This window comes from Leopardus geoffroyi, chromosome E2 (genome assembly GCF_018350155.1).
Source record: "Leopardus geoffroyi isolate Oge1 chromosome E2, O.geoffroyi_Oge1_pat1.0, whole genome shotgun sequence".
Classification (NCBI taxonomy): Eukaryota; Metazoa; Chordata; class Mammalia; order Carnivora; family Felidae; genus Leopardus; species Leopardus geoffroyi.
Window position 1 is genome coordinate 43,243,306 of NC_059335.1, and position 17,064 is coordinate 43,260,369.

The 17,064-nt window shown below is 53.2% G+C and overlaps 4 protein-coding genes and 1 long non-coding RNA gene across 10 annotated transcripts in view; 2 read left to right on the forward strand and 3 right to left on the reverse strand.

The window, feature by feature from the left end:
• The first annotated feature begins 98 nt into the window (after positions 1-98).
• Positions 99-2,023, forward strand: PARD6A (par-6 family cell polarity regulator alpha). 2 transcript variants are annotated; one of them, XM_045443177.1, is made up of 3 exons: positions 99-301; positions 677-899; positions 1,143-2,023. In XM_045443177.1, exons 1-3 carry the CDS (start codon positions 239-241, stop codon positions 1,892-1,894), a joined length of 1,038 nt encoding a protein of 345 aa, XP_045299133.1. In that variant the 5' UTR covers positions 99-238; the 3' UTR covers positions 1,895-2,023. The 2 variants fall into 2 exon arrangements, with proteins under 2 accessions (XP_045299133.1, XP_045299134.1); XM_045443178.1 differs by having other exon boundaries at positions 100-301; positions 1,146-2,023.
• LOC123579323 lies at positions 684-11,930 on the reverse strand. The gene is made up of 3 exons (XR_006702722.1): positions 10,817-11,930; positions 5,532-5,553; positions 684-696 (listed from the first exon to the last, which is right to left on the reverse strand). It is a non-coding gene; the product is annotated as an uncharacterized LOC123579323 (long non-coding RNA).
• ENKD1 (enkurin domain containing 1) lies at positions 2,206-5,775 on the reverse strand. Of its 2 annotated transcripts, none has more exons than XM_045443174.1 (8): positions 5,660-5,775; positions 5,326-5,425; positions 5,035-5,229; positions 4,308-4,480; positions 3,180-3,305; positions 2,914-3,077; positions 2,677-2,813; positions 2,206-2,579 (listed from the first exon to the last, which is right to left on the reverse strand). In XM_045443174.1, the coding sequence occupies exons 2-8, from the start codon at positions 5,408-5,410 to the stop codon at positions 2,419-2,421; spliced, it is 1,041 nt and encodes a 346-aa protein (XP_045299130.1). In that variant the 5' UTR covers positions 5,411-5,425; positions 5,660-5,775; the 3' UTR covers positions 2,206-2,418. The 2 variants fall into 2 exon arrangements, with proteins under 2 accessions (XP_045299130.1, XP_045299131.1); XM_045443175.1 differs by having other exon boundaries at positions 5,571-5,696.
• CE2H16orf86 (chromosome E2 C16orf86 homolog) lies at positions 5,782-7,680 on the forward strand. 3 transcript variants are annotated; one of them, XM_045443181.1, is made up of 5 exons: positions 5,782-5,925; positions 6,214-6,446; positions 6,811-7,028; positions 7,105-7,308; positions 7,533-7,680. In XM_045443181.1, exons 2-5 carry the CDS (start codon positions 6,223-6,225, stop codon positions 7,658-7,660), a joined length of 774 nt encoding a protein of 257 aa, XP_045299137.1. In that variant the 5' UTR covers positions 5,782-5,925; positions 6,214-6,222; the 3' UTR covers positions 7,661-7,680. The 3 variants fall into 3 exon arrangements, with proteins under 3 accessions (XP_045299137.1, XP_045299135.1, XP_045299136.1); XM_045443179.1 differs by having other exon boundaries at positions 5,784-5,925; positions 7,105-7,680; XM_045443180.1 differs by having other exon boundaries at positions 5,785-5,925; positions 7,132-7,680.
• A 1,490-nt stretch (positions 11,931-13,420) lies between the features above and the next one.
• The window catches only part of GFOD2 (glucose-fructose oxidoreductase domain containing 2), a 34,613-nt gene continuing 30,969 nt past the window's right edge, over positions 13,421-17,064 (reverse strand). For both annotated transcript variants that reach the window (XM_045443172.1, XM_045443173.1), the window contains exon 2: positions 13,421-14,990. In XM_045443172.1, coding sequence (XP_045299128.1) covers positions 14,092-14,990 — 899 coding nt within the window. In that variant the 3' untranslated portion in view covers positions 13,421-14,091. The remainder of the gene's footprint in view (positions 14,991-17,064) is intronic.

Here is a 17,064-nt window from a genome sequence, read left to right on the forward strand (position 1 = left end):
CGTAGCGTAATGACGTAAGAGCAAAAGAAGACGCCTCCATCCCCATCTCCGTTTCCTAGGAAACGTAGACTCCACGTTCCACTCTCTGTCGCTGCCCCCTTGACGTCATGGTCAGGATGGGAGGGCGGGGCGAGTGCTACCGCCAGGGGCGGGGCAGCACGGGCCGGCTGGCCGGGTCTGTGCACCTGCGCCTCCGCGGGCCGCCTGGGGCACCGTCCCCAGCCCGCCCGGCCCCACCATGGCCAGGCCGCAGAGGACTCCGGCGCGCAGTCCAGACAACATCGTCGAGGTGAAGAGCAAAGTAAGGGCCCCTCTGGTCCCGGCTCCGGCCTCGGCCCTAGGCGCTTCCAATTCCCTTATTCTCCCTTTTCCTGGCTCCTTAGTCCCCACCACCTTTTTCTCGCCTCCATCATTCATGTCCCATTCTCTGGCTTTTCCTCTCGCTTTCCTCCATCTGTCCTCCTTTCCACTGCCGGCCACTAGAGTCCTGTGGCCTTGGTACCTGGAGGGCGGGGAGAAGACCTTGGACAGCGTCCCTTGTACTGGAACTGAGGTCTGGGCGCAAGGCTGCAGCTGTTGCGACAGCCCTTTCCGACCTCTAACACCCTCGGACCTGTGGTGGGAAAGGGCACGGGCTCCGTGCTGACCTCTCCTCTCACCCACCCCCTGCCTCCAGTTTGATGCTGAGTTCCGACGCTTCGCGCTGCCCCGCGCTTCGGTGAGTGGCTTCCAAGAATTTTCGCGGTTGCTGCGTGCAGTGCACCAGATCCCGGGCCTGGACGTGCTGCTTGGCTATACAGATGCTCACGGCGACCTACTGCCCCTCACCAACGACGACAGCCTGCACCGGGCCCTGGCCAGCGGGCCCCCACCGCTGCGCCTGCTAGTACAGAAGCGGGGTGAGGAGGATGGGGTACAGTGGGCAGCCTCTGTGGGGTAGGACAGCAGGGCAGGTCTACAAGGGTTAGTCCATGCCCAGGGCGTCCAGGCTTCACCCTCTGCAGTCCCTGCCCTTGCCCTGACCTCCAAGTGGTAGGAAATAGCTACAGTGCCCTTTTCCCCAGGCCTGGGCCTGATGGAAAAGGGTTCAAGTGGGAGAGCAGAGTCTCTGATCTCAGCGCCCCCCTCCCCCTTTCCTGCAGCAGAAGCCGACTCCAGTGGCCTGGCCTTTGCCTCCAACTCTCTGCAACGGCGCAAGAAAGGGCTTCTACTTCGGCCAGTGGCACCCCTGCGCACCCGGCCACCCCTGCTAATTAGCCTGCCCCAAGATTTCCGCCAGGTTTCTTCAGTCATAGATGTGGACCTACTGCCTGAAACACACCGAAGGGTGCGGCTGCACAAGCATGGCTCTGACCGTCCCCTTGGTTTCTACATCCGAGATGGCATGAGTGTACGTGTAGCTCCCCAGGGCCTGGAACGGGTTCCAGGCATCTTCATCTCCCGCCTGGTACGAGGGGGCCTGGCTGAGAGTACAGGGCTGCTGGCAGTCAGTGATGAGATCCTCGAGGTCAATGGTATTGAGGTCGCTGGGAAGACCTTGGACCAAGTGACGGACATGATGGTCGCCAACAGCCACAACCTCATTGTCACTGTCAAGCCAGCCAATCAGCACAATAATGTGGTGCGTGGGGCTTCTGGTCGTCTGACAGGGCCTCCCTCTGCTGGGCCTGGGCCTGCTGAGGCCGAAAGTGATGATGACAGCAGTGATCTGGTCATTGAGAACCGCCAGCCTCCCTGTTCCAATGGGCTGTCTCAAGGGCCTCCATGCTGGGACCTGCGCCAGGGCCCCCTACTTCCCAGTGCCCGCAGCTCTCTGCCCTCCCTGGATCAAGAGCAGGCCAGCGCTGGCTGGGGAAGTAGCATGAGAGGAGATGGTAGTGGCTTTAGCCTCTGACAGGCAAGGATGCAGCCCCTTGCCACTCCAGGCTGCTGAGACATGGCAGGGACTTCCTCAGTGGGGGTTTTTAGCTTGCTCGCAGGGGCCTCTTCGTCTGGGGAACATTAAAAGTTTTCTACAAATGCAGTCATGGTCTTTCTGTGTCCCAGCCCTAACATCCTCCATGGTCTAACAATTTTGCCTCCTGCCCTGGACCTGAGGCAGGAGTGATAAGGACAACAGAGAGACCTCCCAGCAGTTGAGCAGCAGGAGGGACACCAGGCTTTGCATTTCTAGGGTAAGAAAAGCTCTTATGGAAACAAACCCCATTGTGTACAAAAGGTTTAATTTTGACAAAGGGATTAAGAGGCTGGGCTGGCCCTTCTACAGCCACCGGTGGCTGGGAAGAGTGCTCTGGGGATACTGCCCACACCACTGCTCCTGTCTTTGGACCCCCATTCTATGATGGGGCTTGATCCTGCCCTCTGCAACTGTGTGGCAATCTTCACTGAGGACCCCCATAAGCGCCCCCACAAAAGGGCTCAGACATCCATCTTCACAAAGACCTTGGGGCGGGAAAAGATCTTGATGGCCTCCTCTACCTGCACCAGCTTCTGTTCCAGCTCAGCATGGTGTCCCTGGGCCCTCAGTGAGTCTGCCCCAGCAGGCAGCAGCACCAGCTCACGTAGCAACTGGCTCTGGCCTATGAGGGATCCAGGAAGAGTGAGTGTTGGGCAGGGGTGTGTGGTCCCCAGTGGGTTCCTCATCTACACCCCCCTACCTCTTGCCTATGGACTCACTCTGGAGCAGATTGCTCAGTGTCTCCAGCCGCTGGTTCTCAGGCATGCAAGTGTGACCAGGGGGCATGGCAGGGTCCGGCTGGCTATGCTGGCGGGCCTCAGCCTCCCTCCGCCACAGATCCCTGCGTTGCAACAAGCTGTGGATGCACAGGCTCAGAGTTGATGGTCCCAGGGCGTAGGTTTTCTCCCACCCTCCACAGGAACCCCTCACCCTGGGTGTTGGGCAGTGGGACCTACTAATGGGGTACGTGACCCTTCTGCGTGGTGTTGTAGTGCTCTTGGGCTTGCCGTTGCTGCTCCAGCACTTGTGCCAGGACCTGCAGGGAGCGGGAATGCCGCCGGGGGGCCCTCTTGGCAGTGCGGGCATTGTGGCTAATGAAGTCCACATCCAGGCCTGGCCCCTGCAGGACATGGCAAGCATGATGGGGCAGACAGTACTGTGTTGTGCTCCTGAACCCCTCAAGATCCCTGCCCCACCTCCCGACCCCCACACATCCTCTCACCTTAGCATTGGGGCCTGGTGGGTTTAGCTGAGGACTGGGGGCACGGGGTGGTGGGATCCCAGGGCCACAGCGGGAGTGTGCACGAAGGAAGTGGGTGGGCTCTGTTCCAGAGGCTGGGCTGGGCTCCTGGAGGGTAGGGCATAGCAGAGGAATCAGCCAGGCTGAGGTCAGAGTCTTAAGCTGGCCATACAGCTGAGCTTCTGTTCCTTCTGCCTGTGAGGATATTTCTCTGTATCTAGCCCTATGGGCCTCCTCCCTCTTGAAGAAGCACTTCTATCCATGAGCATTTAAATATGTGTGTCTCTCACATCTTTAAGAAAACAACAAACCATTCCTCCTTCTACCTCAGTCCTGGCTTTTGACTACCATTCTCTTTTTCTCTTTCCCTGCCAAGCCTCCTGGCTCTGTCCCCACCAAGGTCACTCACTGCTGGCTTCCAAGCCATTAAATCCAGGGTCACTTCCCTGGTATCATTGTCCTCAGCCCAATGCTCAATAACTCCTGGGTCTCACTCCTCAGATCCAGACCTGACTCTCCATCTGCTTCCTGGACACACTCCTACCCCCTGGGAATCCCACAAATGCTTCAGCTTCAACAAATTCACATATGACCTTATTGTCTCTTTTCTCAATTCTGCTCCTCCTTCTGAGAACCCTGGACAGAGAAATGGTACTATCTACCCAAGACAATCCACCACCATACCCCTGCACTTGCCCTTCTCACTGCCCTTAGAAATAAAGGTTGAAAAAAAAATTTTTTTTTTAAATGATGTGGGTCCAGCTGACTTCTTAGCCTAACCTCATGCTCTTCTCCCTTCACATTGATCTGAACATAACATCCCACTGCGCATACTCCCTCTGGTCTTAGGACTTCTATCTGTGAGGTTCCATCTCACTAGAATGGTTCTCTTCAATTCTCCCCTTGCCTAATACCTATTTGCCCCGCAGGATGACCCAAGCCATCACCACTCCTGAGGAAGCCCCCAGCCCGACTCTGCAGCAGGCCGGCTATCTCTTAGCCCCTGTTTCCCTAGTTCCCTGTGATTTTCATCTCCATAACTCAGATCAGAGTATAACTGCTTGTTGGTCAACAAGATGAACAATGCTTCTGGCTCTCCAAGGCAGGTACCTGCAGCTGGGCCTTGACCCGGGACTCCACCTTGTCATATTTGGGTGAACGCCACAGAGCCTTCAGCGGCCTGGGCTGGCCCTGCTCCCGGCTGCGCTCCTGCTCACGGAAGCGCTTCTGAATCTCTCTGATCCGCTTCAGGTTCTCCTTCTCATAGTCTTTAGGGTCCTTCCCTGGGAAAAAGATGTTGCCAGACTCTGCCCTACATACAGCCCATGAGATCCAACTCCCATCAGTTCACACAAAGGCCCACACCTTGCCTCCTACAGAAAGATCTCCATGACCTCTCCATCTAAAACAGTATACACATACTCTGCCTCATCACTTTGTTCCCTTCCTGACATAGTCATTACCTTCTTCTGTCCCTGATTATTTTCTACATTTTTATTGTGAAGTACACCATTAATCATTTTGTCTATCATAGCCATCTCTTTACTTGTTTACTGTTTTTCTAGCACCTATAAAGAGGGCACACAGTAGGCACTCAACAGACCACGTTTTGCTGATGCATGAATTCATTAAGCTGAGCTTGGGTTTCCCAGGCACTACTGCATTCAGTCCTCTTCTTTGAGGAAGTAGCGCATTTCCCCCTCCTTTCATAGTTGGGGAAACTGACACTCAGAGAGGCAAACCCTGAGCCCAGAATCTAGCAAGGAGAAGCAACGCTTTTGATCTCAGCGTTTGACCTCATCGTACTAGCTTCATTGCCCCTTGTATCCGAACTTACTCTTGGAAGAGGCCCCTGGGCTTAGGGAGATGCCCCCAAATTGCAGCAGCACTCCTCCGATGCCATGCCTGCCACGGTTCAGGATCTGTCTGGCTCCAGGACCTATGCGGGGACCGCGCGGAGGTGTGGCGTCCAATTCGAGGTCCGAAGTGACCAGGTCCAGCTTCAGCGCGTTTCCCTCAAGGCGTCCTTGGGCTGAGAAGCCAGATGGGGCTGAGCGCGGGGCTCAGTGGTGGATCAGAGCCAGACCCTCACTGGGGCCTCACCCAGCCGTGCCACCCCCTAACTCACCCGAGGCCGGCCGCCGGTAGTAGTCAGGGAAGAGCGTAGGGTCTGGGGGGATTGGCCCCGAGATACGGGACGGGCCCTCGCACATGCCGCCTTCGTCACCCTGCAACGGTGTACCGAGGCCTGCTGAGCTGCACATTTCCGGCCCCTGGCCCCTTTCCCAGCCCCGTGCCTCCTCCCGGATTCTGGACCCAGACCCTGACCCCAACGGTGCCCCTCCATTCCCTGCACCTGCCCCGCCGTCTCACCCCGCAAAGCGCTTGCCGCCTCCTCTCCTAACCCACTTCCCTGCTTCGTTCGCGACCCCTTCCCCGCAACACTCTGACAGGGGGCTCACCGGAGCAGTTTTGCCGCCGACTGCTGCGACCCGACGGGCTTGCTGTTGCCGGGCAACAATAATTTCCGTCCCTGAGGTCAGAGGCCAAGGCCCCCTGGCGCAAAGCCTTCTGGGGCTTGTAGTTCCAGCTTTGGAGAGTGGGGCAGAGCCACGGTCAGGCACCCTTTTCACCCGCCTGCCCTCGCCGCCCGGCCGGTCTCTGGGGTCAGCGCCAGGTCCACAGGTCCGGCACCTCGCTCCGCTCCCCGAAAGCAACCGTCGAGGAGGTACTGACCCTGCGCAGCCGTAGCTTCAGCAGGGGTCGAGAGGCGGTCAGGGTCCCAGGAGAGGACGGCCGCGGGGCAGGCACAGCTCGTAGAGTCGCCTGGCGGCCACGCTTAGACCTCCGAGGTGACCGTCAGGCTGTGGTCTCCAAGCGACTGTCCGCGGCGCTCTGGGAGGCCAGACTCTGTGCGAGGCCCCCCTAAATGCCGGGACAAGCTCCTCCTCGGGTGTCTAATTACTGATCCCTGTGTCCTTTGCCTGGTGACCAGTTACCTATGTGTCACCCTTAGTGTCCAGTGATGGCAGACCAGTGCCTGGTACCACACTATGAGGCTTGCCAGACCCTGGGTGAAGACAAGTGCCCAACAGTCCAAGTCTCAGAGCCAGAGCTCCAGGAGGAACGACTCAAGCTGAAGGAAGAGAGGCTCAAGCCAGAGGTGGAGTCACTAGAGGAGAGAGGCCCTCCCAGGCCTATGGCCTCCATTGTGAGGCCCAGTCCTGGTCCGAAGAGGAAGCCAGTCAAGTGAGGGGGCTTTCAGAGGGAAGGAGCTATAGGGCTGGTGGGAAGGGTGGGCTCACACTCCAGCAGGATCCCTAAATCCTGCACTCTTACATAGTGCATCCTTATCTCCTGCCACCACCATCACTCCTCACTCCTTCTGTCCCTGAGGAACCCTGGCATAGGGAGCATCCAGAGGAGGGGTCTCAGGCCTTGTAGGGTACTAAGCTCACATGAGCTTTAGTTCCCTGTCCAGCCCAGAGCCTCGCTGACCAGGAAAGGGACAAGAATCTGGGCCGGGGGTGGTGGATAGGCAGGGTTATTCCCTATGGTCAGGGCACAGGAGCCAAAGCTGGAGGCTGGCTCCTTAGGCCTCCTGTCCCCCCAGCCTCCCAGGGCCTAGCCACCAAGTCCATCCCAAAGCTGAAGCTGAGATGCCACAGGGGCTGCCACCGCAGAGGGAGGAGCCAGAGGGTAGCCAGACTGAGCCCTCACCATCTGCCAAACAGCACAAAAAAGCCAAGAAGCGCAAGAGTCTGGGAGCTCCAGTGCTCCCAGCTGTGGCCAGCACAGTGTCTGCACCTCCAGAGACCTTGGGGCTGGAGCGTGAGTGGCAGCCCCTGGGCCCTCCCTTTTTCTCCTGCCTGATCGACCCCTGTCATGGCACAGCTTGGTGCTCCAGCCCCTGCCCTGCCCTGGCTGTTTGCAGGAAAGGCCCAGCGCCTGCGGCCCCTGTACCAGTACATCAACTATTGCAATCCTGAGCTGAATCAGGCAGGGGAGGGGGACAGGGAGGCTGAGGTGGACGTGGAGCCTGAGTTGGAGTTGGCCCTGGTCCCCGAGGAGGCAGGTGTGGAGCAACTGCAGGCTTTGCTGCCCGTGACAGGTGAGCTGGGGTCAGGCCTCACTCTGCCCTGCCCCAGTACATTCGTGTCCCCCACCCATGCACTGGCTCCCCTGGGAGAGGAGGTTGGAGAAGAGCCAGGGTGTTTGCCCAAGTTGGGGATCAGTGGCCGCCTCAAGGCTGAGGTGGATAAGTCAACCCAGGTGGACATTGATAAGATGCTGAGTGTTTGTGCCGCCCCACTTGTACCTCCACTCTCTCCTCAGTACAAGTGACTTTCCCGCCTCCACTGGAGTCTCCCCTTCTCCCAAGCCCAAACCAGAGCAGCAGCCTAGGCCTCAGGAGGAGGGGAAAATTTGGCCCTTCTCCCTACTTGGGGCCTTGGACTTACTGAAAATAAACATTTTTCCTTTTCTCAGACTTCATGATTTCCCAAAATAGATGGCTGAAGAGAGGCTGGGAAGGTGGGTGCAGGGTGTGAAGCCTGATTGGTCACCTGGATCATCCAAGAACTTGACAAACATACAGGTTCTTGGGCACTATCCCAGACATAACTGAATCAGAATCTGCAGGGGTGGGGCCTAGTTCTGTGCATTTAAAGGCTCTTCACATGAACCTGAAGGTCAGATAGGGTAACAGTGGGGATGCAGAGGGAGGTGATAAGGGAGAAACGAGGCGGAAAAAGGAAAGGGACTGTCAGGTCACAGGAAGCAGGTGCTTGGCTTTGCTCCCTGTCTTCCAGGGAAGGGGCCTGCATTTGGTCTGACCTCAGGGGATCAATACTTGGGATCTCCCAACGAGGTGTCAAGAGTTCATTTGCCTGCCCCAAGAGTGGTGTCTTTGGAATGTTTTCCACATACTGGGGACTACAGCTGGACCAGACTTTGCCCCCAGAGTGGCCCTGCCAACAGAGGCATCTGTGACTTTTTCCTAGCAGCCAGGGGGTGGTGGTGGATGTGAATGTTCTCCTGGAGCCCTGCAGCCAAGCCACTGGATAACTGAAATTATCCAGTTTGGCCACTTTGGAAACCCTCATATTGTGCCACCTCCTCATCCTCCTGAACGTACCTCAGATACCTTAAACATAAAGAATTTAAAATTAAATGAGTAACTTCTCCTCCCTCCAATCTGCTTTCCCTCCTGTGTCTCATCTACACAACTGTTCAAGCCAAAATCCTGGGTGTCACCCCAGACCCCATCCTGTTCTTTGCTCATTGACTCCTACAAGCTAATCAGGCATCAAGGCTGGTGAATGTGCCCTCTAGATTGAGAACCTTTCGTATCTCATAGTCAGCACTTTTGCCTTGGGACACTGTTATTCCCAGGTGAGAGCTCACTAGTTTCTCTGCCTGTGGTTCCTTCCCCAACCAATTCACCCCACTGATCCTGGTACACACACACCTGAACCTGACGGTGTTGCTTCTCCCTGGCATGTTGCTCCTCTTGCTCCAAGTGCCTTAAAAACTTTCCAGTGGCGGGGCGCCTGGGTGACTCAGTCAGTTAAGCATCTGACTCTTGATTTCAGCTCAGGTTATGATCTCGTGGTTGATCTTGCGGTTTGGGAGTTCGAGCCCCACATCGGGCTCCAGGCTGATAGTGCGGAGCCTGCTGGGAATTCTACCTCTCTCTTTGCCCCTCCCCTGCTCTCTCTCTCAAAATATATAAACTTAAAAAACAAAACAAAACATAACTTTTCAGTGGCTTCTATAAGTCCCTGACCAGCCACAACTTTCTTACTTTCACTGTGCACATGGGCCTTCTCCTGCCTAAAGTGCCTTCATTCCTTTACCCCTCCACCTGACTAGTGCACTCTTACCTTGAAGACTCGGGCACTTTACTTCGTGCTGAGCCAGGCAGTACCCAGTGTTGCCCTATGTCATAGCATTTACATATTACTGCCGTTGTGGGTTAGAACTGTTCTTGGAACTAGGTTGTGAACTCCCCAAGGGCATACATCATTGCATTGCACCCATCTAGTGGAGAGCCCCCATAAAAGACACAAAGATAAGGAGACCGAGGTGGGGAGCTGAGGAAGTCGCAGAGGGCAGGTCAGGATCTGAAAGGCTGAGGGCATCCAAAGTCCAGAACCATGTGCAGGGCCCCTCGAATACTGGTTTGGCAAGGTCATTGGAAGGGATAGGGTGGGCAAGCCCAGATAGAAGTAGGAAGAAAATGCGCATCATCCCAGGCTGCTTCTATGTTTAGGAATCACTTGGAAGCTCACTGGCCTGGTGGCAAGACTACAGGGCACGTCATGGGGTCAGGACATTTTTGCCAATACGTTTCCCTGGTTAGTGACTGAACCACCCCAGAAGATACTGTCCACAGGGACCATGCAGACCAAATCTTGTCCATAGGGATGAGCATGGATTCTTTGGAATTTCTCAGAGGTAAAGGACTCTTCACATAACTGAGTTGACTGCCTCACTTTATGGATGAGGGAGGAGAGACCTGGAGAGAAGTGGCCTTACATGAAATCACACCCTGGGCACCAGGGAGGCAGCACACTTTCCTGAACCCTGTAGATTTGTGGCCCTGAAAACTCTGGCTAAGGCCTGACCCAGGCCAGCACTGACAAGGAAACTCTGTTCCTCTCTTCCAACAAGTGGCACAGGAAATACTCAGTAACCAGCAAAGAACTGATCTATATTTGCAGGTCTATTACCTGATAAGTTTTCCTAAAGCAGGGTGGGTGACAATAGCCACAGAAAGGAACAAGTAACTACTATTGTTCCTAGAAGCTCAATCTAAGGGGGAAATGCTGAGTAGGATGCAAGGAGACAGGTATCACAGAAGAGCAGAGGACCAAGGCTGTGGGACCTTGAGGTGGGTGTGGGCGTTGGGACTGCTGTTTTGCCTAGGGAAGCAATGAAGAGGCAGCCCTTCAGCTGACTCTTGAAGGAGGTTTGGGTGGCTTTCCAAGCAGGGGATACACCAGACACAAAGCCTTGCTAGTATAGAAGACGTCAGCCTCACTCAGGAGGGCCATTTAGCATGGCTGAAGCAGAGGCATGGACATCAGGAGACCAGGTTAGACAAGTCTGGGAGTGATGAGAAGGGGTGCAGGCAAGGAGGGATCTTGGCCTGATATTTTGGAGAGGTCATGTGGGCAGCAGTGAGAAGGGCAGAATGAGGAAAGGAGACTGGGGACAGGGAGGTGAGGAGACTGCTGAGTCTGAGTGAGTATGAGGCCTACATTTGGTTGGGGGGTTGAGAAATAAGCAAAAAGTATTTTGAAAGTTCTTTTCTGGCTCTTCCTGTAAGCGGCCTGAGGTGATCTCTGAAAATGGTTCGCTGTTCACTTGACCTGGAAAACCTGACAAAATCATGCCAACAAAATTGTGTCACTTTAAGAACACATGTGAAACTTCCCAGGTAATCAAGGGTAATATATCCGAAAAGCCACCAAGTATCTGAAAGATGTCACTTTGCAGAAGCAGTGTGTGCCATTCTGTCGCTACAATGGTGGAGTTGGTAGCTGTACCCAGGCCAAACAGTGGGGCTGGACACAGGGTTGGTGGCCAAAAAGAGTGCTGAATTTTTATTGCACATGCTTAAAAATGCAGAGAGTAATGCTGAACTTAAGGGTTTAGATGTAGATTCTCTGGTCATTGAGCACATCCAGGTGAATAAAGCCCCCAAGATGTGGCAAAGAACTTACAGGGCTCGTGGTCAGATTAATCCATACATGAGCTCTCCCTGCCACATTGAGATGATCCTTACTGAAAAACAAAAACAAAAAACAGATTGTTCCTAAACCAGAAGAGGAAGTTGCACAGAAAAAAAAGGTACCCCAGAAGAAACTGAAGTAACAAAACTTATGGCCTGGGAGTAAATTCTGCATAAAATAAATGCAAATAAAAGCAAAAAAAAAAAAAAAAAAAAAGTAAGTTATTTTCTGGTTGTTGTTAGAGAGAGGAAAAACAAACTCCATTTTCAGAAGCCTGGAAAAACTTCATTCACTCTGACTCCAGGAAGATCCTGAAATTTAGGAAACAGGACCTGGGAGGTGATGCTGCTTTCCTCCAGGAGGGGGCGGTGCAGGACAAGCCTGAATCCATGTGCAGGCACAGTCCATCCTGAGGGCCAGAACCCTGCTGACTTCCTAGGCCACAGGCACCTGGGCCATTTTAAGGTACATCTCCTCCCCAGGACCAACCCATGAAATTTATAATGGTAAAGATGTCTGAAGGATGGCCATGGACCTAGGCTCTAGCGAGTACCAACAGAGGACCCCAGGGCCCTCACAAAAGTAGCTGTGCACCAAGCCCACTGCACTCTGCCCTAGGGCTTCTGGGAACCTGTCTTTGTCAACAAGGGGTTTGTTGTAGAGCCCTATAAAACCTAAGAAGTGCCACTGGGGCAGTAAACCTGAGTCAGGTACAACTGGGAAAGGTGCATGAGCTTTCTTAGTAAATCCCCCAATTTAGGAGGGATCCCATCTTCCTAGTAACACACAGAGGGACTGACCTGGAGTCAGGAGGAAGGGAACAGCCTCTCTGAACTCTACCAGCATCCTGCCTCGCAGGGCTCTCTGTAGTCCTTCCTTCTCCTAGTTGAGGGCAGACAGATTTCTGCTGCACAGAGAAGGCAGTAACCTGGAGGGCAGGACCTGAGCGGGGAGGGGCAATGGGGAGGGGCAATGTCTGGGCACTCAGTCTCTGAGATCTTTTTTTTTTTTTTTTTAATTTTTTTTTTTTCAACGTTTATTTATTTTTGGGACAGAGAGAGACAGAGCATGAACGGGGGAGGGGCAGAGAGAGAGGGAGACACAGAATCGGAAACAGGCTCCAGGCTCTGAGCCATCAGCCCAGAGCCCGACGCAGGGCTCGAACTCACGGGCCGTGAGATCGTGACCTGGCTGAAGTCGGACGCTTAACCGACTGCGCCACCCAGGCGCCCCTCAGTCTCTGAGATCTTTAAGTGCTGGGGAAAGAGTAGGTCAGGGTCAGTCTCTGTAGTCAGATGACCCTGATCATGCTCCTCCTTGGCTCCATCACTTTTAACTTACAGGAGGCAAGTAACTTTGCCCCTCTCTGCCTCAGTTTCATGATCTGAATAACGAGAATATTAATAGTAGGACTTCACAGAGTGGTTTGGATATCAAATGAAATATGTGTGAAGTGTCTCCGGGGGAGGAGCATTCAGTAAGCACACTCCCCAGCACTAGTCACTGTTATTTTAGCTCACAAGGACAAAGTTTTTTTTTTTTTTTTAATTTTTTTTTTTTCAACGTTTATTTATTTTTGGGACAGAGAGAGAGCATGAACGGGGGAGGGGCAGAGAGAGAGGGAGACACAGAATTGGAAACAGGCTCCAGGCTCTGAGCCATCGCCCAGAGCCCGACGCGGGGCTCGAACTCACGGACCGCGAGATCGTGACCTGGCTGAAGTCGGACGCTTAACCGACTGCACCACCCAGGCGCCCCGACAAAGTTTTAAATCAGGACCACACACAGGAAAATAGGCCTACTGACTTCTAGAAAGGGTGCCAAGAAGAGGGAGATTTCCCTGAGCCTTTCTCTCTCTGGCAAGGAGCCCAGGGCAAGGCAGAGAGAGTGAAGTTTAGAGAAGGGAAGAGTTCAGTCTAGGCTTAATCCTGGCAGGCTGGCAGAGGAAACGAAGGGGGTGTGTGTGTCCACTTCCCCGAACCCCCGACCCACCTCACCTCTGATTGACTTCGTTAAAAGGCAGTCCCAGTGTAGAATAGTTAATAAAAAGCATGGTTGGTGACTACCTATCTAGGTCAGGCAGCGTTAGGCTGTACCTACTCCAAGGGCAGTGCATCCAGGCTCCCCGGAACCACTTCTCACCTCCCCTCTCCCAGGGTTTCCCGGAGCCAAATCCATGGTTGTAGGAACAGAACTCTTCCTGACCTCCAGCCCGGGAAGGCCTTAAACTCTCCCTATCTCCCTGACCTGCCTACCAGGTCAGGGAAGTCTTGAGGTTAAGGAAGTCTTGAGTCTTGTTCCCTGAGAAAAGACTTTTCCTTGGAGGACTCCTGAGATTCTGTCACAAGGGAATATGCCCACCAGACCATGATGGATCCAGGGCAGGCCAGATCTGCTGTGGCCACAAGGAGAGAGAAAAATATAAACAAACTACAATAAACAAGCCTCTCATTATTAAAGAAACAGAACTTACCAAACAACCAATTGCCATAGTGTCAGACTTTCTGATTTATTAATATTTATCAGATATTCCAGAACTCTCCCTGTCTCCTCTCCACCAAATCAGGGACCCTTTGTCCCAGGTCAATAGCTCCTGAGAGCTCACCCAATGAAGAACCCACTCCTCCCTGCCAGGGAAGGGGCAGCCTGGAGGCTGGAAAGGCCTGGGCATATGGAAAGGAGGGCAGGTACGGATCCCTGAGGGATGGCTTGCTGCCCTCACCATTCCTGAGATGCTCTAGCCCAGGAAGGGCATGAAAACAAGGCTTCTTGTCGTTTTCCCTCAGGCCTGAGGAATCAGCCAAGCTGGGTCCTTGCTGTGCTTTCTCACCTAGTTAGGGCCACAAATAGGCTGAAGCAGCCTCCAAGTCAAGCTTTTGCTGGCTCTGCTCACCAGCATGACTATGCAGAGACCTGGGGGCAGCTCTACTTGGCTACACTGTGGGAGCTGCTAGCCCTCAGCTATACCACCACCCTCCAAGTCTGAGCATTGGAGGGGGTGTTTTCCCAAGGCCACCTTGGGCTTCACCTGGACCCTGCCCAAGTTGACTCATGAAATGAAATACACTATGTATGCAATGGCCAAGACCTCCTGTCTCATCCTTCTGGTCCCTTCCCATCCCTTCTGCCCCATGGCAGGGAGCCCATGTGCAGGCTCACAGGTTATTCCGTTGGAGAGCTTCGCATAGGTTCTGGTTGGCGTCAGGTTCTTCCGTCATCACTTCCACGGCCTCCCACTCCCCAGATCTGCTCGACCTTTTGATGGCATCCACCACACTCTGCATGTACAGCCCATCCTCGAACGACGCGGCCATGGAAACAGGGATGTGGTCCCACGTGCGGCGGTCCCCCTGCCCCTGGAAGGACTGGCGCAGGGCCTGCACCATGTAGACCATGCCCTTCAGGTAGAGCAGTGGAACATCCTGGGGCCCCTGCTCGGGCAGCCCTGCACCCACAGCCAGTGAGTCTCTCAGGAGCAGCTCCTCTTGTGTGGCAGAGTTCTTTTGCCCATACAGGTCAGCTCCTCTGGCAACAAGGCGTCCTGCAGAGCCCACCACCATGACCTCGTGCACAAAGGCACCTGGCATGTTGAAGTTAAGTGTTACCGTGCTGCACACGCCTCCACCCATGAGCATCTGGAAGAAGCAGAAGTCATCACTGGTGACATGTCGGATGCCACGGATGGCTGCATTCTGCCTCACAAAGGTCTTGAGCAGCCCATGCACCTTCTCAGCTCTCCGGCCAGTCAGGTGGGTCAGCAGGTCCACGATGTAGGTGCCCATGGTGTGCAGGCCCCCACCACCCATAAGCTCGTCGCAGATCCAGCCATAGTTGGGGCTGAGCAGGCTGCCTGAGTAGATGCGTGCATCGCAGATCATTACCGCGCCCACGTAGTGCTCCGCGATCAGCTGCTTCATGCGCACAAAGGCAGGCAGAAAGCGCAGCACATTCCCCACCAGACTCATCAGCTGTGGGTAGTAGCGCGAGGCTGTCACCATCCGGAATGCATCCACCGAAGTTGCTGCCTTCTCACAAACCACATTCTTCCCAATACCTGAGAATAAAACACACCAAAAAGTCTCAAAGTTCCAAGGGATTTACAATGAAGGAAAAAATATTTTCTTGAAGGCACATGAACTCAGAAAAGCCTCCTGTATCAGATGGTGGCCTGGGACAAGAGTAGAGGAAAGGCAACAGGTTGGATAAAAATGGTACCTGGTGACTGGGACTGGAGAACAAGCTATAGACTGCAGAATGAAGAGTAAATTCTTAAGGGAAAATGAAAGGAGTAGAGGTAGAAGGTACAAACCAGGAATGGCAAGTAAAGAGAGGAGGTATAATATGTAATTTTATGGGGTGCCTGGATGGCTCAGTCGGTTGAGCGACCAACTTCTGCTCAGGTCATGATCTCACAGCTGGTGAGTTTGAGTCCTGTGTCAGGCTCTGTGCTGACAGCTTGGAGCCTGGAGCCTGCTTCAGATTCTGTGTCTCCCTCTCTCTCTGCCCCTCCCCCACTCACGCTCTGTCTCTCTCTCAAAAATAAATAAACATTAAAAATTTTTTAAAAAATCTGTAATTTTATGTGCCAACCCAGCTAGGCTGTGGTGTCCATCAAATACCAGTCTGGACATTGCTATGAAGGTATTTTTTAGATGTAAATAGCATTTATTTAAAAACTTCTTTAATGTTTATTTTTTGAGAGAAAGAGAGAGAGAGGCAGAGAGCGAGAGGGAGACACAGAATCCGAAGCAGGCTCCAAGTTCGGAGCCGTCAGCACAAAGCCCGACGCGGGGCTCCAATTTATGAATTGTGAGATCACGACCTGAGCGAAAGCCAGATGCTCAACTAACTGAGCCACGCAGGTGCCCCTATTTTATTTTTTTTTAATTGAGAGAGAGAGATGGCACAAGTGAGTGAAGGTGGAGAAAGAAGGAGAGAGAGAAAAACCCACAAGGGGGAGAGGGAGAGAGAGAGAGAGAAGCAGGGCTTGTGTTCACCCAAAGCAGGGCTTGAGCTCACCCGATGCGGGACTCAAACTCACGAACCATAAGATCATGAACTGAGCTGAAGTCAGATGCTTAACCAAATGAACCACCCAGGAGCCCCTAGATGTGATTAGCATTTAAACCAGTATATTTTGAGTACATCAGATCACTCTCCACAATGTGGGTGGACTTTATCTAATCAGTTGAAGGCCTCAAAAGACTGGGGTTCCATGGAGAGGAAGGAATTCTGCCTTCAGACTCAAGTTTGCAACATCAGCTCTTGTTGGAATTTCCATCCTGTTGTCTTACCCTGTGGATTTCAAATTTGTCAACTCCTACAATCACGAGAGGATTCTTTAAAATAAATTCCTTTCTCTCTATATATACCCTCATTGGTTCTGTTTCTCTGAAGAACACTGCCTAATACAGATGGGCTGGAGAGAGGACATGCTTGTGTACCTTCATACATTTAGTAGATCACCAGCTTTGGGCAAAAGTATTTAATCTATACTCTAGGGGATGGGCTCTGTACTCTCAGTTGCAATTGCAGAAAGGGCTCTAAGATTTCCCAAAGATTGTTCTCTAAAAACACTGATCCAACAATTTAGTGTAGTCAAAAGGCCAGAAAATGTTTGGCTCTGGTAGGAAGGGAAAGAAAGTAAAATTAACCCTTATGCTCTCATGCCTGTTCCGAGTATACTATAAGTGGGATGGACTAAGAGAGCAAAAAAAGCCTTAGAAAAAGCCCCGAAGAGAGCTAGAACTGGGCAGCTTCTGTTTTAGGAAGCAGAAAGGATCAGTATTTTTAAGATGTTTTAAGATGAAAGCTCATGAGGGTATGAGCAGTCACAAGACAACAATACCTGGGATACTCCTGAGAGCTTGGGGTGGTTCCCTATGTTAATACCTCCAAAGAAGTAGTGGGTGCCAAACCAAGGGAAGAAGAGGTCCTTACACTGGGGTCTTGCAGGAGGGGGCCCTTCGGGGAGAATAGCCCCTGACTGTTATCATGATCTGCTCTCGGAGAATCTCTAATGCTTCCTTACACATGTGAGATTTTAGGATTAGGGACTGGAGAATCACCATACTGGGTGACAAATTGGCCACCTGAGTGCAGAACACATAGAGCTGACCAGGAAAGTA